This window comes from Podarcis melisellensis (genome assembly GCF_964234715.1).
Source record: "Podarcis melisellensis genome assembly, chromosome: 9".
NCBI lineage: Eukaryota > Metazoa > Chordata > Lepidosauria > Squamata > Lacertidae > Podarcis > Podarcis melisellensis.
In genome coordinates this window covers 12,259,563-12,279,127 of record NC_138541.1, presented here as the reverse complement: position 1 = coordinate 12,279,127, position 19,565 = coordinate 12,259,563, and the positions used below count along the sequence as shown (strand labels likewise).

The 19,565-nt window shown below is 43.7% G+C and overlaps 1 protein-coding gene across 3 annotated transcripts in view; it reads right to left on the bottom strand.

The window, feature by feature from the left end:
- CFAP299 (cilia and flagella associated protein 299) overlaps window positions 1-19,565 on the bottom strand; it is a 351,971-nt gene that overhangs the window by 35,444 nt on the left and 296,962 nt on the right. For all 3 annotated transcript variants that reach the window (XM_081925440.1, XM_081925442.1, XM_081925441.1), the window contains exon 4: window positions 17,520-17,662. In XM_081925440.1, coding sequence (XP_081781566.1) covers window positions 17,520-17,662 — 143 coding nt within the window. The remainder of the gene's footprint in view (window positions 1-17,519; window positions 17,663-19,565) is intronic.

Sequence of the window (19,565 nt, the reverse complement as noted above, 5' to 3'; positions counted from 1 at the left end):
CCGCAAAACGAGGTACGACTGTATAGTCAAAACACATCAGGTGCAATGGTGCGAGTTCATCATCATCATCATCATCATCATCATTTGTATGCTGCTTTCCCCCTCCACAAAGGAATTGCTCAAAGCAGCTTACAAATATAAATGCAAACGTAACAACAACAATAATCCAAACTGATAAAACACAAATGGAAAAACTAAAAACAGCAAAGCCAAAACACAGACACACAATGATTTTAGGGATCATTAAGAAAGGAATTCAGCAAAAATGTCAAGGGGCTGGAGCAACTCCACCATAAAGAGTTACCACATTAGGCTTTTTAGGTTATAAAAACAAAAGTAAGAGGGGACATGGCAGAGGTATATTACAGAATCATAGTAATCAGTTGTAATTCAGCAACTTCTCTTGCTTTTTCCTGTAGGACTAATTGCAGTCGTTTACCATACCCATTGAGTCAATCAACCATCTCCTACTACCCTTCTCAGAAAAATCCCCACCCCACCCTCCCACCTATACATAAGGGTCTGGTGCCTTCTGTTTCAGTGTATCTAAAGAAGTGTGCATGCACACGAAAGCTTATACCCAGAACAAACTTAGTTGGTCTCTAAGGTGCCAGTGGACACCTTTTTAATTTATTTATTTCGACTGCTACCTACCTGAATCTACTCTCAGAAAGTTTTTCCTGATGTTTAGTCGAAATACCAGATTATAAACGGTGTGAAGAAAGTGAATAGAGATATTCTCCTTCTCTGCCATCAAATTAAGTTGAATGTTGGAAGACTAAAGATGGAAAGCAGGAAGATTCTCACTACCCCCGGTTGTTCGCTGACTACATGAGGGGGCTCATTCGAACACCCCTTAGGTGATGACCCTACTTTAGAGGCCTAGTTCACATTCAGGTGATAAACCCATGAATGGGCTGCACCACTTCAGACTGCAAGTGGAATGCACGTCTGAATGCTTCTCCAAGTACATTCATACCTTGGACTTCCAAAATGTTTGGAAACCAAAGTGTGGCATCTAATCGGCTGCAGGAAGCTCCTGCAGCCAATCAGGAGCCGTGGAAGTCCTGTCGGACATTCGGGTTCCAAAGAATGTTCGCAAACCAGAACACTCACTTCCGGGTTTGTGGCGGCTGGGAGCCAAAATGTTCGACTTGCAAGGCGTTTGGGATCCAAGGTACAACTGTAATATATAATCCCTGCATGTTAAAAACATGCATGCCAGGAGAAAGGTGCACTGGAATCTTTCTGCTGACTTCCAGTTTATTGTGTGAAGGGATCATTGTGTGTGTGGAGTATTCAGTTATGAGAACCCCCCACTTCAGTCTGAAGTGGTGCAGGCCAGATACAGATTGACCCAGTGCTTTTTTTCTAGAAAAATGTTTAGGGATACTCTCATTTTGACTCAAGAAAATGACCACTATATAGTTCAAATTGGGAAAAATAAATACAGTGGTACCTCAGTTTAAGAACAGTCCTGTTTACGAACGATTCAGTTTAAGAACTCTGCGAAACCAGAAATAGTGTCCCGGTTTGCAAACTTTACTTGGTGTAAGGACAGAATCCGAACAGTGGAAGGGCACCGGCGGTGGGAGACCTCATTAGGGAAAGCGCGCCTCGGTTTAAGAACAGTTTCTGATTAAGAACAGAATTCCAGAACTGATTAAGTTTGTAAACCAAGGTACAGTAAATGGACAAAAGTACAAAGATCCACAAAATAATGTTTAGGAGAATACGTATCAGTGCATCCCCCCCCCCCGAAAAAAAGGACTGGATTTACCACTTTCATGGGACTGGGATCTAAGCCAGAATGGAAGGACTTTCTGTTCCCGACTTCTATTATTTTCTAACTTCTCCATTATTTCTCTCGAATTATTTTCATTGTCATTTTGGGGTGCCGCAATAATAAATCCAAAGAACCAGACGTTTATCTTAGCCTCTGAACTCCTCGGAGCGTTTCTGAATCGGCATCTCGCAAACATCGGGGCATACCAGTGCTGCAGAGAAAACTGGCCTCCAACCACATCGTTACTAGGAACATTTTGATCCAGGGATGTAATGAGAAGCAGCATTCAGGGATTTCCCCTCCCCCCCCCCCACTGTGGTGGCTGTAATGTATAGACGCAGGTGCATCACCCAGACGCAGGACACAAAAATGCATTTCTGGCCTGGCCTGCCCGCCAGCTTGGATCTCTGCTCTGCTGTTTCATTTCCAAAACTTGTTACTAGAGCAAGTTGGAATTTCATTCTAAATCCATATTCTCTGGATACTAATTAGGTGGGAGTGGAGGAGGAGGGATCCTTTTCCCAGAACTCGTAAAAAGAGCAAAACTCATTGTGGAAATGCCCTATCAATGAGAAGAATTAAGTAGTGTTTCTTAATTCTGGAAACGACTGCTTCCCTCCATCCCTCCCTCCCACAATCTCTTAAACCACTTCTTCTCTTCGATGCCCATTATTAAAAATAAAATAAAAAAGCATAAAAACCCTTGGCCTGATCCAACCATGTTTCGTTGGGTTGCTTTTGATTTTGGAAAGAAGTCAGGAAAAAAATATAATAGGGAGATTAAAGAATGTATGACATTGCTGATTGATCTATTTAATTCACGGCGAACATAATATTTTATATCTGCATTGGTCCAAACAGGTATTCCCCTCTCATCAGCACAACCCCATCAGAACTTCAGGGGGAAACTCTGGGAAAATCCTAAGGAAATGACAGTGAGGCCTTGCCAAATGGTCCAAACGAAAGATGTAACAATTTGATGCTTATTTTAAAGCTATATTTTATTATCACATTTTTGTATTGCATTAGTTATAAGACGTACTGTCAGGGAACTGCCATCAGTGCCGGAGAGAGAGAGAGCAAAAGCCAGAGGGATTCCAGAGAGCGTCCAGGGATCGGGAAGAACAGCCCATCTTCTGGGGAAGAGAATCAGCGTAGCACCAGTGGAGAAGGGGGGCAGATGGGGGAAGCGGCGAGGCGGTCCCATGACTCCTTGCCTGGGACCAGCGGGGAGAGTAGGGGTCCTCCGTTGCCTACGCCCTCCTTGCGCAGAAGGCTTTCGCGCAGAGAGGGTAGGAGGAGACTAGGCGTCAAAGAGCTTCTTTGCTGGAAGGAGTTTAAGAAACGCCCACTGACAGATGCTGCCAGCGATTGAGACAGCCACGAGTGAGTGGCTGTCCGGACAGAAAAGGTTCACTTTGGCAACCCAGCCAGGTCTTTGCACCCAGCCGGGGAGATAGGCAACTGCTTACGCACGAGCAACCCCTAGAACCATTACACGTACATTTTTTGTTTCTTCAGCTTGTAAACCGCCTTGAGTATTGTGAGATAGAAAGACAGCATACAAATTAAAAGTGATGATGATGTTGATGTGCCCATGGCAGGGTTTGATGTTGCAATCCCAGCCTTCCCCATTCACACACAACAAACTCATGTGGAGTCATGTGAACAGCCTCACAATGTCACTCTAGGTAGGGAAAAGGTCAAGGGCCTGAATGGTAGGCCCAAACGCCGAGTCTGGAAATTTCACCACTTGAATTTTTTGTTACGAAATATCTGGAACTGCACTTGGAAAGTAGCTAGTCTAGTTTTGCTGGGCTTCTCAATTAGCTGATTGCCGTATATGTTTCATTTCAAAGAGGCAACGGCTGTTTCATCAGCAGTAAATCCTAGCATTCACCGTAACAAGTTAACTAAGCGCTTTATCAGCTTTGCGTAATAAGGACTGGGACCCACATTGCCACTCATAATAATGGTAATCTGTCTCCCTGAGTATTGTCTTGCTGTTGGATTTAAGACTGCTAGATCAGAAAAGATTTCAGTGCTGCAATTTCTGAAATAAAGCTGATTGTGTACAAGTTGGGATCAAAAATTGGTATCCAAGGAAGACCGCAGGGTCAGAACAGGTTTGGTTCTATTTCATTTTGTATTTATTGAGCCAAGTGGATTCTTTTTTAAATATTTTGCCTGCTTATAATTGTTCGTATTAGTAAAACACTCCCACACTACCAGCTTTATGTTAAGTCGGTTTGCATTATTTGGAAGTTCAGATCTCAGTTTGTTCATAATCACCTCTCTGAGTTTGGTGGCACTTGATTTTCTTTCTGTTTACGATGTATGACATAGAGGCCATCCATTAGATTCTGCAGAAGGAAGAAACATGGAGAAGTGGCCACCGGGCAGGGTGGAAGCACTCCGTTAACTTCCCAGCAGGTGTGTCGCTGTTTCTATCTGGGGCAGAGAGGAGGTTGACATGGGGTAAACCAACCAACCAGAAGAAATGCCGGACTGGCCACTTCTGAAAGTGTGTTGACACTCAGTATAATAATGATAAGAAGAATTATAATACACATTGTAGAGGGGGAAGGAGGCAACTGAGCATGAGGTTGTCCGATACAAGGTGGCTCCATATCTATGGAATTCTCTCCTCACCAAGATGTGCCTGGCCTCTTCATCAAACTTTTAGGAAACGGGTCAAGACACACCTTTGGAGAATACGTGGGGTGAAGAATTCTCAGCTTTTTACAATTGGGGTTTCATGAATTGATGGACAATTTAATGCTGTTACTCCTGTTTGGATTTTTATCCACCCATGCTGCTCCAGTAGTAGCACTATGTTTTGTGTGTATATCAATGTGAGTGTCTGAGAGAGCGTGAGACAGGAAGTCTCAGTACTGTTGGAAGTTAGTTTCACTTCTGTTTGTGATGCTGTTCTGTACTGGTGCTGAGAGAGCACAGACATGCTGATGAGGTCTCTGTATGTAGATAGTAAAATAAAGTAGTTTAGAGCTACTGATTGACTCTTTCTTCTGCAATGAGATGCCAGAAGACAAGTGTGCTCCTCTCAGAAGGGAGGGGTCGCTTATTACCAGTCTCTCTGGACTGAGGGAGATTTATAGCCAGAGTGTGTCCACCGGAGAGACGCCCTGGTGTCTTGGGAAGTTGGCGGCCTTCCCGGGCGTTTTTCCAAGGAGTGCCTGGCCTCTTCATCAAACTTTTAGGAAACAGGTCAAGACACACCTTTGGAGAATATGTGGGGTGAAGAATTCTCAGCTTTTTACAATTGGGTTTTCATGGAATTGATGGACAATTTAATGCTATTTTTCCCCACTTTCTGTGCAATAAGAGTTACGGAATTGCTTTTGTTCCATTTGCTTTTTTATTCTATTGCTTTATATTTTTATTGATGTAATCTGTTATGGGGCCTACTGGTGATGGTGGTACATGAAATAAACAAACAAATAAATGACATATTCAAATAAGGGTTTTTTTTGAAGGGGAAAGAAAGGGGATATGATTTCTTTTCTTTTCTTTTCTTTGACTTATTAGTTGCCTGTCACCCGAAGGTCTCCAAGCGACATTGAAGGTGTCCATGCAAACATTGTATTCTCTTTGACAAAACTGAATTGTACTTGTACCCACTCAGATTACACAAATTAGCAGAGGAGAAACGGATTAAATTACAGCCCAGACTCCAGGCCCGTGTTTCAGTTCAAATGCCTGTGCTAATAAAGTCATTTCCTTTAACAAGCTAGAACCAAATGAATATTACAGCACATAAATAATGCTCCCTTGATAAAGGAGTGTTATACCACGGAAAATGAAGCCCAAGGAACCATATACATCAAATGCAAGGCCTTGTGGAATTGCCCAAAGGATTTAAAATATGACTATTACATTAAATTCTTAATTGTCCAAATCTTTCTTTCTCTGTTGGGAAGGAGAACCTGGCCTGGGTGGCACTCTTAACATATGGTTTAATGTCTTCTGACAGCCTCGGAGGGAAGAAATTATCCCACAGAATGGGGAAATCTGAGACAACCAGGATGCCTTAATTTTCACAGCGAAAAATTAATCTTTTCACAGTTCTACTACAGATGCCCAGTTCTATACAGTGGTACCTTGGGTTACAGATGCTTCAGGTTATAGATGCTTCAGGTTACAGACTCCGCTAACCCAGAAATAGTACCTCAGGTTAAGAACTTTGCTTCAGGATGAGAACAGAAATTGTGCGCGGCAGCGGGAGGCCCCATTAGCTAAAGTGGTACCTCAGGTTAAGAACAGTTTCCGGTTAAGAATGGACCTCCAGAATGAATTAAGTTCTTAATCCAAGGTACCACTGTACTTCCAAAAATTCACAGGTTAGTTTTCCTAATGCCTGAGATGCTGGAAGCTGCCTTGACCAAGGGTAGTGGCAGCAGAGGGCTAGTGATACAGTTCTACTGGTAAAAAGGTGTGGGGGGGGCACCAACAGTGTGACGCGGCAGCTAAAAAAGCCAATGCAATTCTGGGCTGCATCAATAGGAGTATAGCATCTAGATCAAGGGAAGTAATAGTGCCACTGTATTCTGCTCTGGTCAGACCTCACCTGGAGTACTGTGTCCAGTTCTGGGCATCACAGTTCAAGAAGGACACCGACAAACTGTCCAGTTGTCCAGAGGAGGGCAACCAAAATGGTCAAAGGCCTGGAAACAATGCCTTATGAGGAACGGCTAAGGGAGCTGGGCATGTTTAGCCTGGAGAAGAGGAGGTTAAGGGGTGATATGATAGCCATGTTCAAATATATAAAAGGATGTCACATAGAGGAGGGAGAAAGGTTGTTTTCTGCTGCTCCAGAGAAGCAGACACGGAGCAATGGATCCAAACTACAAGAAAGAAGATTCCACCTAAACATTAGGAAGAACTTCCTGACAGTAAGAGATGTTCGACAGTGGAATTTGCTGCCAAGGAGTGTGGTGGAGTCTCCTTCTTTGGAGGTCTTTAAGCAGAGGCTTGACAACCATATGTCAGGAGTGCTCTGATGGTGTTTCCTGCTTGGCAGGGGGTTGGACTTGATGGCCCTTGTGGTCTCTTCCAACTCTATGGTTCTATGGTTCTATGGCACACACTCCTGATGTCAAGGGTGGCAGGAGAAAGCTCCCTATGAGTGCCATGTTCTATGTGCTATAGCTGGCAAGAGAAACCCTGCATGTTCAGTCAGAGAAGAGTCACACTCTGAATCACAGTTTTCTCCATGCCATCTCCTAGCTGGCATGCGCCTCTCCCAGTATGAGGAAATATCTTGTAATGTCATGTACGAGATTGATCCGATTAGAATAATGCTGTCTGCTTCTGTGGCGACAGGGTGAGAGACTGTAAGAGGAAGGGCCTCACCTGCCACCTTTGCTAAAGTTTCAGCTAGACATCCAGTTTCAAAATAAAGTTTCAGGTAGAATCCAAATCACCCAGCACTGTGCTGAGCTGTCACATACTCCCTCAATAATGGTGCTGATATGTGGCATGAGTCAGAGACATTTAGTTGGACGGTGGCATTGCAATCTGGGATGTGAGAAAAACATATTGGGGGGGCTTTGTCAAAAGGCCTTAGTGAAATCAAGATACACTATGCCCACAGCATTCCCCTGATCCAACAAGCTTGTAACTCCAACGAAAAAAAAGAAGAAGAAATGAGATTCATTTGACATAACTAATTTTTGAGAAACCCTTGCTGGGTCTTAATAATCACTTTTCTTTTTTCTTTTTCTTCTTCTTTTTATATAATTTTTATTTTTTTCCCTTGCTTGTTACATAACAAGAAAAATAATACAAAAAACAATACCAAAAAAGGGTACAACTTAAGAGGGGAAGGAAAAATAAAAATAATAAAACTTATACAATCTGTTATTAAGATGAAAAGTATGACCTAAATTTGTGATTGCAATTTCATGTTACAATAAAAATAAAAACCTCATTTTCTTTTATACCCGACTTCCCATTTATTCCTTTTTACATATCTTTACTGCCATACCAAAATACTATCTTTTGTGTTAATATTTTCACAATGTATATATATTTATATAAGCAATTGCTAAAAACTCCTGGGATCACTCAAAAGCTGCTACAGATCTTAACATGGCATAATTTTGTTTAAGATATGTTCTGAAGCCCTCCCATTTTGATACAAATTCAGTTCTGTTTATTTTTTTATTTTCCCCTGATAAATTGTCTAATTCAGCATTTTCAGTCAATTAATAATCACTTTTCTATGTGTTCACAGACTGATGAATTATTTTTTCTAGGTCCTTCCCTGGTATCATTGTCAAACACACCGGTCATGTGCTCCTGTCTGAAAGAAACCCTTAATGTTGCTGTGGTTTGTATGTGTTGTAATAATAATTAAGTGTCATGGTGCCTGGATTCTTTGTGCAGGCGTCTGATTCGAGAGTTTAAGAGAGTTCAATCTAATTAGCTTACTGAATGGAAGGGAAGGTCAGGTTGTGATTAATCTTATCTAGGCAAGAGATCACTGGTGATGGCTCAGAACTGTTTTAAGCAATGAGATAAAGAAAAACTGGACAAAATCTGATACAGTAACTAGATGTGGAAATCAGCAATGCCTAGTAGCGAGGCTAATTAACCATTGGAAGAAATTTCCAAAGCTTGTGGAGAGATTCTCCACTGTGGCGTCTTAAAATCAAGATTCCGAAAGATATGATGGATTCCATTACAAATTGGAAAGTGGATAGAGAGAGAGAAAGAAAAAAGAGAGTTATATTTCTCAAGCTGTGTTAAGCAAGGAGGCAATTTAAAATGGCACATATACAGTGGTACCTCTGGATGCAAACGGGATCCGTTCCGGAGCCCCGTTCATATCCTGAAGCGAACACAACTCGTTTCCTTGCGTGCGCGGGTCGCGATTCGCCGCTTCCGCGCATGATGTCATTTTGAGAATCTGCGCATGCACGAGCGGCGAAACCCGGAAGTAACACGCTCCGTTACTTCCAGGTGGCCGCAGAGCGCAACCCAAAAATACTCATCCTGAAGCTACTTCAACCCGAGGTATGACTGTACAAACAAACACAACTGGTGTGGTCTTAGAAATATGTAAAAATTATAGGAGAGAAGATTATAGTGTACTAGTACTACTATTACTACTACTACAACAACTACTAAATACTTTGCAAAGAACAGGTATGACTGGTCCCTACCCATAAGGAGTGGAGGGTTCAAAGCTGCTCTCTGCAGGAGTCTGTGTTCTTGAACAGCGGAATTCTTGTTCTAAAATGGTGCCAGCTTTATTACAAAGCCCAACCAACCATAAGATGTTTAGGCCGTGTGACAAAACACACATCTGGCATCTGGACCATAGACTAGAGGACAGAGCAGCCACAAGAATCCAGAAGTTGGTCTGCCCTGCTATAAACTGTCAGCCAAATGACCTATGCATCCTCCGTAGCTATAAGCACAGAAAAGCATCCAATCAAATTAAAGGGCAACAAATTTAATGTGGCTAAAAAGGAAATACTTTCCCAAGAGCATGTCATTAAGAGGGAGTAGGAACCCTGCTAGAAAGGGGAAAAAATCCCCACCATTTTGGGTTCTACGTCCAGATTAGAATTCTGAGTGTCCCAGAGCAAAAGACCCATTTGAACCTCATGTTTCCATTGTGGTCTTAATATCACTGGTTTATACTATCACTGATGGAAGTCTTACTTTAGAATATCCTTTCAGCATCAGTAATTTTATATCAGACACACATGAGTTCATTAGCAAGGGAAATATCCTGAAGGTATGCTGAAACAGAGCCCTCAGGAAATACACAAATACTTTATATTAGAGCTGCTTCTTCTTGGGGTGTGAGGGCATTTTTTTTGTTTCTGCCCATCACTTCTCTGCAAGGATGGCTACTTATCATATTCCCTGGGTTAAATGAAAATAAAAGTTCAGCTAAATACAAAGGTTTCTGTTTACCAATGAATGTGGCAAGGCGAGGAAGTGGAAAGGGCGTGTTCCGGATCCTTGAAACACCACATTTGAAAACCACAAACACCAGAACTGTCTAAAATTACACTGGGATGGCAAGGGCATTGTATGCCAAAAGAATATATATCTTTGTGTATGTGTGTGTGTGTTAATTTTGTACATACGAGCAAACGAACAGAATTCCCATGAGTTTTGAGGCCTTATGAGTTTTGAAGCCTCAAGCCTTATGATGAACAGTTGAAGAAGCTGGGTATGTTTATTTATGTATGCTACAACAGCAGCAAGAGTCTTGATAGCACAAGGATGGGAGAATGAGGAAACGCCGACAAAAGAACAGTGGCAAGAGAAATGGATGAACTATGCAGAACTGGCGAAACTGACATGCAAACTGCAAGATAAGGACAACTGTGACTTCAAGGAAGAATGGGAACTTTTTACAAATTATTTAAAAAGACAACAAAATGAACCGGACTCCTTGGCAGGTTTTGAACAAACATACACCAATTTATTGAAGGTTAATACAGTAGATAGATAATATAAGGATGTATACAGCTTTGCAGTATGCCGAGAACAACATGAGTTGAGAAATCAGAGAGAGGAGCTGAGGGAAGATTTTTCTGGGGGGAGGAAGGGTTCATTGGGGAGGTGGGGGCGAGAAAAGGGGGGAAATAATGAAGATGATTTGTTTTGATAATTTGTTGTGTTGAAATTGTTAATTTTTAAAATAAAAAATAAAAAAATAAAAGAAGAAGCTGGGTATGTGTCAGGGGCTCAGGAGCAGAGGCACAGGAAAGGGAGGAAACAGAGAGCGAGGGGGAGGAATCCGAAGGAAACGTAAGCGATGACAGTGGTCCGAGGTCTCTGAGTCTTTCCAGCGAATCGGAAGACTCACAGAAAGGGGCTCCCAGGGTCAGAGCAAGGGGGACACCCCAGGAAGAAGGGGCCAGAGGGGACTCAGAGAGCAGCAGCTGGAAATCGGGACCAGCTTCCCCACCAAAGAGCAGTAGGGGGGAGGAGTCCCAGGTATCGGTATCTGGCTGCTCACCGCCAGCGGGAGGAGATGAGTCAGGATTGGTCACGCCTCCATCGGAAAGAGAGGAAACGGTCGAGAGGAAGGTTGGAAGATGGGCGCGTGCGCCAAGTTCAAATGTACAGGGGAGCGGCACAGTGGGTAGCCCGGATAGAGAGCCAGGTCCTAAAGCCCGCCGAAAGGAGGGACAGGAGTCAGGGGGGTCAGCGTCAGAAGAGTCCAGGAAGGAGGAGACACCGGGGGGCAGAAGGACCCAGAGGAGAAAGGAGCAACGGAAAAGGTGGAGTAAGGCTAGAGTCTTAAACTGGTGTACAGGGGGTGGAGACTCAGACAGGGCTTCGCCGATCTAGCGTCTAGACGTAGGGCTGCACGCTGCGGCTTGTAAATGGAAACTGAACCTCAATAAAGACTTTTGTACATTACTACCGGCTAGCGTTGGTCCTCTGTGAGCTGGGACCTGGAGGCAGCTCTGACAGTATGTTTAGCCTGGAAAAGAGGAGATGTGATAGCCATCTTCAAATATCTCAAGCACTGTCACATGGAAGATGGAGCAAGCTTGTCTCCTCCTGCTCTGGAGGGTAGGACTCGAAAAAATGGATTCAGGTTACAAGAAGGAGATTCCAACTAAACATCAGGAAGAATTTCCTGACAGTAAGAGATGTTTGACAGTGGGACCAACTCTCTCAGGAAGTGGTGGACTCTCCTTCCTTGCAGCTTTTAAGCAGCGGTTGGATGGCCATCTGTCATGGATGCTTTAGCTGAGATTCTTGCATTGCAGGGAATTGGATGAATTGACCCATGGGGTCCCTTCAAACACTGCAATTCTATGATTCTAAATCTTTTGCAGAACCATTCATCACCATACACTCCTGGTACTAAGTCAAAGTGTGTATAACCGGAGCAAGCACATACCTGTCTCAACCCCACATTCCTCTGAGGAATCTTCAATCTGAATGAACAGTCAATAAAATTGCAAATGAGGTCCAATGCATTAAGTGTCCACTGATGGATCTGGGGGCAAAGAAATCCCCCAACTGCATATATACACTAATGGGGTCTGGGCTGGCAGTGGCTGAGGAAGCAAGGGATATTGAGGTCATGGTGGATAGCTCAATGGAAATGCTAACCCTGAGTGGTGCAACTGAGAAAAGGCCAATTCCATGCTAGGAATCACTGGGAAACAAATCCAAAATAAAACAGCCAATATCATAAAACCACAAATAAATGATGTGGTCACACTTGGAAATTTGCGCATGATTCTGGTCCCCACATCTCAAAAAGGAAACTGTGGATCTGGACAGGGTGCAGATGAGGGCAACCAAAATCCCCAGGGGGGTGGCAGTTCCCCTACTGGAAAAAGCAAATTTTGATCAGTGAAGTCTGCCAGCGAGGGAAACATCTATTTATTTTTGTGAGACTATTTTTGGTGTTTCCCTCTTATAAACAGTTTAAGAGAACATGTTCAAAGATGCCTTTCCTTCTGACAATGACTGGTTCTTTTTGTTAATTAGATTTTAAGTTCTCCTTCAGTATCTCAACAAGACAAATATACTGATGGTTTGGGGCATATTCATATTTTTTTACACGTCACCGTTATTCATCAGTGACTGGGTATATTAATCAACAGTAAGCGCCTGGTGGCCAAAATAGAGTTTACATGCACATGTGCAGAAAAATTAACCAGACAGAATCTTTTCAATAAAAAAAGCTGCTTCTGAAGAAGCAGTAGGAACCAGAAAAACGTAGAGGAAGACTGCTTAATCCAGAGGCAGAGAACCTGTGGCCTGTCAAATGTTGCTGAACTCCAACTCCCATTAGCCCCAGTCCACATGGGCAATAGTCAGGGATGATGGGAATTATAGTCTGGTGGGCCACAGATTCCCTGTCCCTGATTTAATGAGATGCATTTGCTGCCACTGTGGTCTAAACCACTGAGCCTCTTGGGCTTGCCGATCAGAAGGTCGGCGGTTCGAATCCCCGCAACGGAGTGAGCTCCCGTTGCTCTGTCCCAGCTCCTGCCAGCCTAGCAGTTCGAAAGCACGCCAGTGCAAGTAGATAAACAGGTACCACTGTGGCGGGAAGATAAACAACATTTCTGTGCACTTTGGTTTCCATCAGAGTGTCCCGTTGCTCCAGAAGCGGTTTAGTCCTGCTGGCCACATGACCCAGAAAGCTGTCTGTGGACAAACGCCGGCTCCCTCGGCCTGAAAGCGAGATGAGCGCCACAACCCCATAGTCACCTTTGACTGGACTTAACCATCCAGGGGTCCTTTACCCTTTTACCTTACAATTTATTTGACCACGTCACTCATAATAATTTTGGGACTGCTACTGTACCATGTTGTGGGGCTTGGTAAGTTTGCTAGAAGTGTGGTAGCACCGTGTGCATGTGAATGTGCGCGCCACAGTCAACATAGAACGGCACTATGGACAAAAGAACGAGAAATGAGCCTAGGCAAGCACTTGGTTAGCAAGATGTGAAAGGGACACCTTCCAAATTCAGAAGAGAGCTGCAGGGATGATATGAATTTGTGCTGGATTTCTCTTTAATCTTGCTACAACAAACCAAAGCAGTTAAGGGGGAATGCAAAGAGGGAATTATACCCCACTGTTGGCTGCCAAGAACAGAAGCTAGGAAGATAAGAAGTTTGCTAAACAGCTGTAATGGTTCTAGGGGGTTGCTCGTGCGTAAGTTGCCGCCACTCCTGGCTAGGTTGCCTGGTTGAACCCTTTCTGTCTGGACAGCCTCTTACCCGTGGCTGTCTCAGTCACTGGCAGAATCCGTCCGTGGGCATTTCTTGAACTTCTTCCTGCAAAGAAGTTCTTTGACGCCAAGTCTCCTCCTACTCTCCCTGCGTGGAAGTCTTCTGCACAGGGAGGGTGTGGGCAGCGGAGTACCCGTGCTCTCCCTGCTGGTCTCCGGTGAAGAGTCCTGGAGCCTCCTCTCCGATTCCCCCATCTGCCCCCCTTCACAACTGGTGTTACGCTGATTTCCTTCCCCAGCAGATGTGCTGCCTCTCTCCCTGCTGGGACCCTCTCCGGCATCCCTCTGGAGCCTTCCCTCCGCCTCTGGCCCCGATGGCCGTTCCCTGACAACAGCCATTCCAGTTCAAGACATGTAAGCAGAAAGAGGATAGTAACACCTCTTGCATCCAACAAAAGGGTTCCCCAGTGTCTCTGGATGTGGTTGGATGGGGGGGCGGGGCATAGAACTTTGACAGGAGCATCAGCCAATGGATGACAATCCTCATCAGCAGAAAGCATATGGAACGCCAGTCTCTTAGAGTCTCTTGATATAAGTGAGTGGAAAGGGTGATTCTAATCCTCAATTCCTATACAGTGGTACCTCTGGTTATGAACTTAATTTGTTCTGGAGGTCCGTTCTTAACCTGAGGTACCACTTTAGCTAATGGGGCCTCCCGCTGCCACTGCCACACAATTTCTGTTCTCATCCTGAGGTAAAGTTCTTAACCCGTGGTACTACTTCCCGAAGTGTTTGTAACCTGAGGTGTTTGTAACCTGAGGTACCACTGTATATTGTTTGGAAAATGCCAGCTCTTTAATTGCCCCTGTTTTGTCATCCAAAGACTAGGAGAAAAAGTTCTAGTCATTTATTTATATCCAAATCCAAAGGTCTTTAACCTGGGAGAAATCTACTGCTGCGCTAAACAAAGAAAACAAGATTTGATGATGGTTATACCAGAGTGCACTCTTACTTATGGATTATAAACAGGATTAAATATTCTGTGGTCCTCAAACTGAACCTGACAATGACCCTCTTGCCTTCTTACCTTTCAAGGTCAGACTACAGTACAGGCACGCCAGATTCCAGCCAACATTAGGGGTGCCCGGAACGTGTGACATCACACGGCTGGGAACACATTAGACCAGGCATAGGCAAACTCGGCCCTCCAGATGTTTTGGCACTACAAAACCCATCATACCAAGCTAACAGGACCAGAGGTCAGGGATGATGGGGATTGTAGTCTCAAAACATCTGGAGGGCCGAGTTTGCCTATGCCTGCATTAGACCAATGCTCCACCATCTGCACTGTTTCTTCCCTGCTTTCAGATAATTTTACTCAGCCCTATCAGGATTATGGCTTTATCCTGTACAAGGCTTTGGTCTTCTGCACCTTTAAGACCACCTCCTCCTCAATTACATTCTCTGATCAACTTCTCTTAAATACAAATACTTCTCTATCAAGTACATGTTCATGATTATCCCATCTACATGCTAAATTTGGACAACAAGGGCACAGAGAGAAACATCTTTGGTGCTTGTACCTCTGTTGTACATTCCCTTTTCCCTAGAGAATCAACAAAGCAGGAACTTGCCTTGAATGCCTTTTGGAAATATATGCGAGGTCATTTCTATTTACATTGGCTTTTGATAACCAGGAATAAGCTTTTAATTGGATCTGAGGCTCTGGCAAATGAATATGAAATAAATATGTATTTTGAAGGCAAGTTCACAGACTTCATAGCTGCAGGATTAAGTCATGGCATGCATGCGTGCAACTACTTTCAGAGATAAAATGCTACAAATAGATTGCCAAACTTCAAAGCACAATGTTTTCCAGTACACTTAAGTTCACACATTCAGCTGCAAGTCACCAAATGGTTGTTGCTCTTGTTGTTTGTACTTGTTAGTTGCTTTCTCACAGGGTGACCCAAAGCGACTACATTAAAATCAATTTTTAAAAATTAGAAAATTGTCCAGTAGCACCTTAGAGACCAACTAAGTTTGTTCTGGGTATAAGCTTTCGTGTGCATGAACACTTCTTCAGACGAAAGCTTATACCCAGAGCAAACTTAGTTGGTCTCTAAGGCGCTATTGGACAATTTTCTATTTTTAAAATTTATTTTGACAGCGTCAGACCAACACGGCAACCTGCCTGAATCTAGTCCATTAAAATCAGTTAAGAACCAATTAAACCCCCCCCCCCACAAATATATCTAAATAGTTAAAAGGCAGGACTTACAGATCCTACGCCACCAAAAGAGGCCATGATGCCACCATTCAAATTAAGGGCCAAAAACCCAGGGCAAGAGAAAAAATAGAGCATTTCACCAATGGGAGGCCACCACTGAAAAGGCCGAATATTGTGTTGACATCCTATGAACACCTTGAGAAGGGAGCACAGGGAGAAGGGCCTCAGATTATATTGCAGGGGGAAATGTTGAATGGTACATGAGAAATTAAGCAACAGACATATACACATCAACAAGCGTTAGAGCTTTCTGATGCACATTCTTGATGCTACTCCAATACAGTGATACCTTGGGTTAAGTACCTAATTCGTTCCGGAGGTCCATTCTTAACCTGAAACTGTTCTTAACCTGAAGCACCACTTTAGCTAACGGGACCTTCTGCTGCCGCCATGCCGCTGGAGTCTGATTTCTGTTCTGGGTTCGTGGAGTCTGTAACCTGAAGCATCTGTAACCTGAAGCATATGTAACCCGAGGTACCACTGTAATACAGTAACATGGAAAGAACAGTAATCACATCAAATTAACAGCAATACACAATCAATTTACATAGTAGCAAAGGGGCATGAGGACAGTCCAAACAACGCATTATTAGTTGTTGTTTTTAAAAAGTCCAATGGAAAAAGAACAGGCCCACCAGGAAACTGAAAAATGGGGAGTGAAATACAGTGGTACCTCTGGTTGTGAACGGGATCCGTTCCGGAGGCCCGTTCGCAACATGAGCAGAACGCAACCCTCAGTGGCGTGTCTGCACATGCGCGGGTTAAGATTCGCCACTTCTGCACATGGGTGTGCCGTCATTTTGCGTGTCTGCGCATGCACGAGCGTCGATGCCCAGAAGTAACCCTTTCCAGTACTTCTAGGTCGCGGCAGGACGCAACCTGAAAGAACGTATCATGAAGCAAACGTAACACGAGGTATGACTGTACAGTTCTCGAGGGAGGCCATTCCAGAGCCTTGTAGCTGCAGCAGTGAATGCCTGCTTACCAACTTAACCTCAGACAGAGACAGGACATGGAACAGAGCCCCTTCTGAAGGTTTCATTGATGGACAGTCTGATATGGAAACCAGTGGTCCTGTAGTTACCTGGGCCCAAGCCATTTAGGAATTTTACGCTGGACTCTGAAAAAACACTCCAGGGAACAGTATAGCTGGAAGAGTACAGTGGTACCTCAGGTTACATACGCTTCAGGTTACATACGCTTCAGGTTACCTGAAATAGTACCTTGGGTTAAGAACTTTGCTTCAGGATGAGAACAGAAATCGTGCTCCGGCAGCGTGACGGCCCATTAGCTAAAGTGGTGCTTCAGGTTAAGAACAGTTTCAGGTTAAGAACGGACCTCTGGAACTTAACCCAAGCTCAGTTGTAGCTCAGTTGTATGAACAATTAACATTGCTCTGATGGTGTTTCCTGCTTGGCAGGGGGTTGGACTCGATGGCCCTTGTGGTCAGTTGTAGCTCAGTTGTATGAACAATTAACATTGCTCTGATGGTGTTTCCTGCTTGGCAGGGGGTTGGACTCGATGGCCCTTGTGGTCTCTTCCAACTCTATGATTCTATGATTCTATGATTCTGTGATACCTTCTCACTGAAGTCAATGGCCATCATACAGAAGGCTATGGGCATGCATGGTTCAAACTAAAAAGGCAGAGATCTGAGAACAGGTCATGGCCTTCCCACAGATGTCAATGGAAACTTGCTATGCTAACCGTCTGTATTTCATAAATAGGAAGAAAATGAGCAACCAACCTCAGATCAGAGCGCCTGGGGAAAAGCTTCTTCTTGCCACTGAAATAGACTTCAAACTCGTCCACCTTTAACCGGTGTGCATAATCGATATATGCAGATACTTCCTGGCCACGTAAATTATGATCCCGAATGAAGATTATGGACTGGGAATGGGGGAGAGAGAGGAAGGGGATAGAAAAGTATGATTAAAATAAAGTGTCCAAACAAGAAAGACTTTTGCTATTCATATTGATTATTTGCTTTTGAGGACATGTACTATATTTCATGCTGTACTTTTCCAACCAAGTCCAAGGTGTTGTTGTTGTTGTTGTTGTTGTTGTTGTTATTATTATTATTATTATTATTATTATTATTATTATTATTATTATTATAAATTTGTATACTGCCCTTCCTCCGAAGATCCCAGGGCAGTTTGCACAGAGTGTATGTTTACTCCAAAGTAAGTCCCATTGAGTTCAGTAGGGCTTACTCTCAGAGAAGAGCATGTTAGATTGCATTTTGCATTTGCAAAGAGTTATGCAAATATCAGTGTGTTTGTTCTTGCAGAAACGTGTTCCTCTGCTTTAGACAGAGAGAAAGATCACTCAAGGCCAAAGAGGGAATTCATGGAAAAGTCCTGGACCCAGCTTGCACTGCTTTTGCGCTAAGCTGGTCTGGCTTTCATACAAGTGTATCCCAGAAAACACCTATAGTATCTAACAAGTAGTAGACTGACTTACACCTTGGAGACCCACTGTTAGAATGAGCCCCAAATTAATCAGTGAAGTAATATTTTACATTCTGCTCCAGCCTGTTTCCTACTTAGTTCATTATTTTCCATACATTGTCTTTCCATCTTTACAAAAGGAAGCCAATACAAAAGGAAGCCAGCCTGGACACTGAGGTCCAGCGCCGAAGGCCTTCTGGCGGTTCCCTTGCTGCGAGAAGCCAAGTTACAGGGAACCAGGCAGAGGGCCTTCTCGGTAGTGGCACCCACCCTGTGGAATGCCCTCCCACCAGATGTCAAAGAGAAAAACAACTACCAGACTTTTAGAAGACATCTGAAGGCAGCCATGTTTAGGAAAGCTTTTAATGTTTAATAGATTGTTGTATTTTAATATTCTGTTGAAAGCTGCCCAGAGTGGCTGGGGAAACCCAGCTAGATGGGCGGGGTATAAATAATAAATTATTATTATTATTATTTGTTTCCAAACGTATTTTTATTATGAAAGAGTGGCAGCTTTCATGTACCTTTGTTTAACAAACATACATTGTACACGGCATCTTGCAAAGATATACAGGCAACAGGAATATGTCCTTACTCCAATAGCGGGGAAATAACGAATTACCTGGTAGCTACCTGCAACTTGAAATTGCCCGGAGACAACCAGAGGGGGACTCAAGAGCCTCTGGCTCGCAGCCTATGCTTGAATCTTCCCCTTAAACAGAAGCCATTGGGCAAGTTCAGTCAGGTTCTGATTGAATTGTCGTCAAATATTGAGCCAGCCCTTTGAAGGATAGAGCATTCTGCTCTGGGTTGCAAGAAGCTCTGTGGCTTCTGTCCATTTTTGTGCTGAACAAGATCCAGTAAAGGAAGCTGAAGGCTTGGAATAAGTGGATTTCGCTTTGCTCTGTGAGTGTGGTCTTCTGTTTCTGGAAGGACCTCATCTCCTTTCATTTAACTTTTCCTTGCCCTGAGGCTGTCACAGGGGAAGGTGTGACCTGAGCTCTAATTACCTATTTGAATTTGCTAGGAAATTGCAGCTGCCTGAAGAGAAAATAGCCTTGAAGCTGCTTTTATAGAGAGAATATCTGAGTTACTTGGGGGTGGGGCAGTTTAGAAATGCTAAGAGACTATCTAATATAGGGGTCAGCAAACCTTTTCAGCAGGGGGCCGGTCCACTGTCCCTCAGACCTTGTGGGGGGCCGGACTATATTTTGAAGGAAAAAAAGAACGAATTCCTATGCCCCACAAATAACCCAGAGATGCATTTAAATAAAAGGACACATTCTACTCATGTAAAAACACACTGATTCCTGGACTGTCCGCAGGCTGGATTTAGAAGG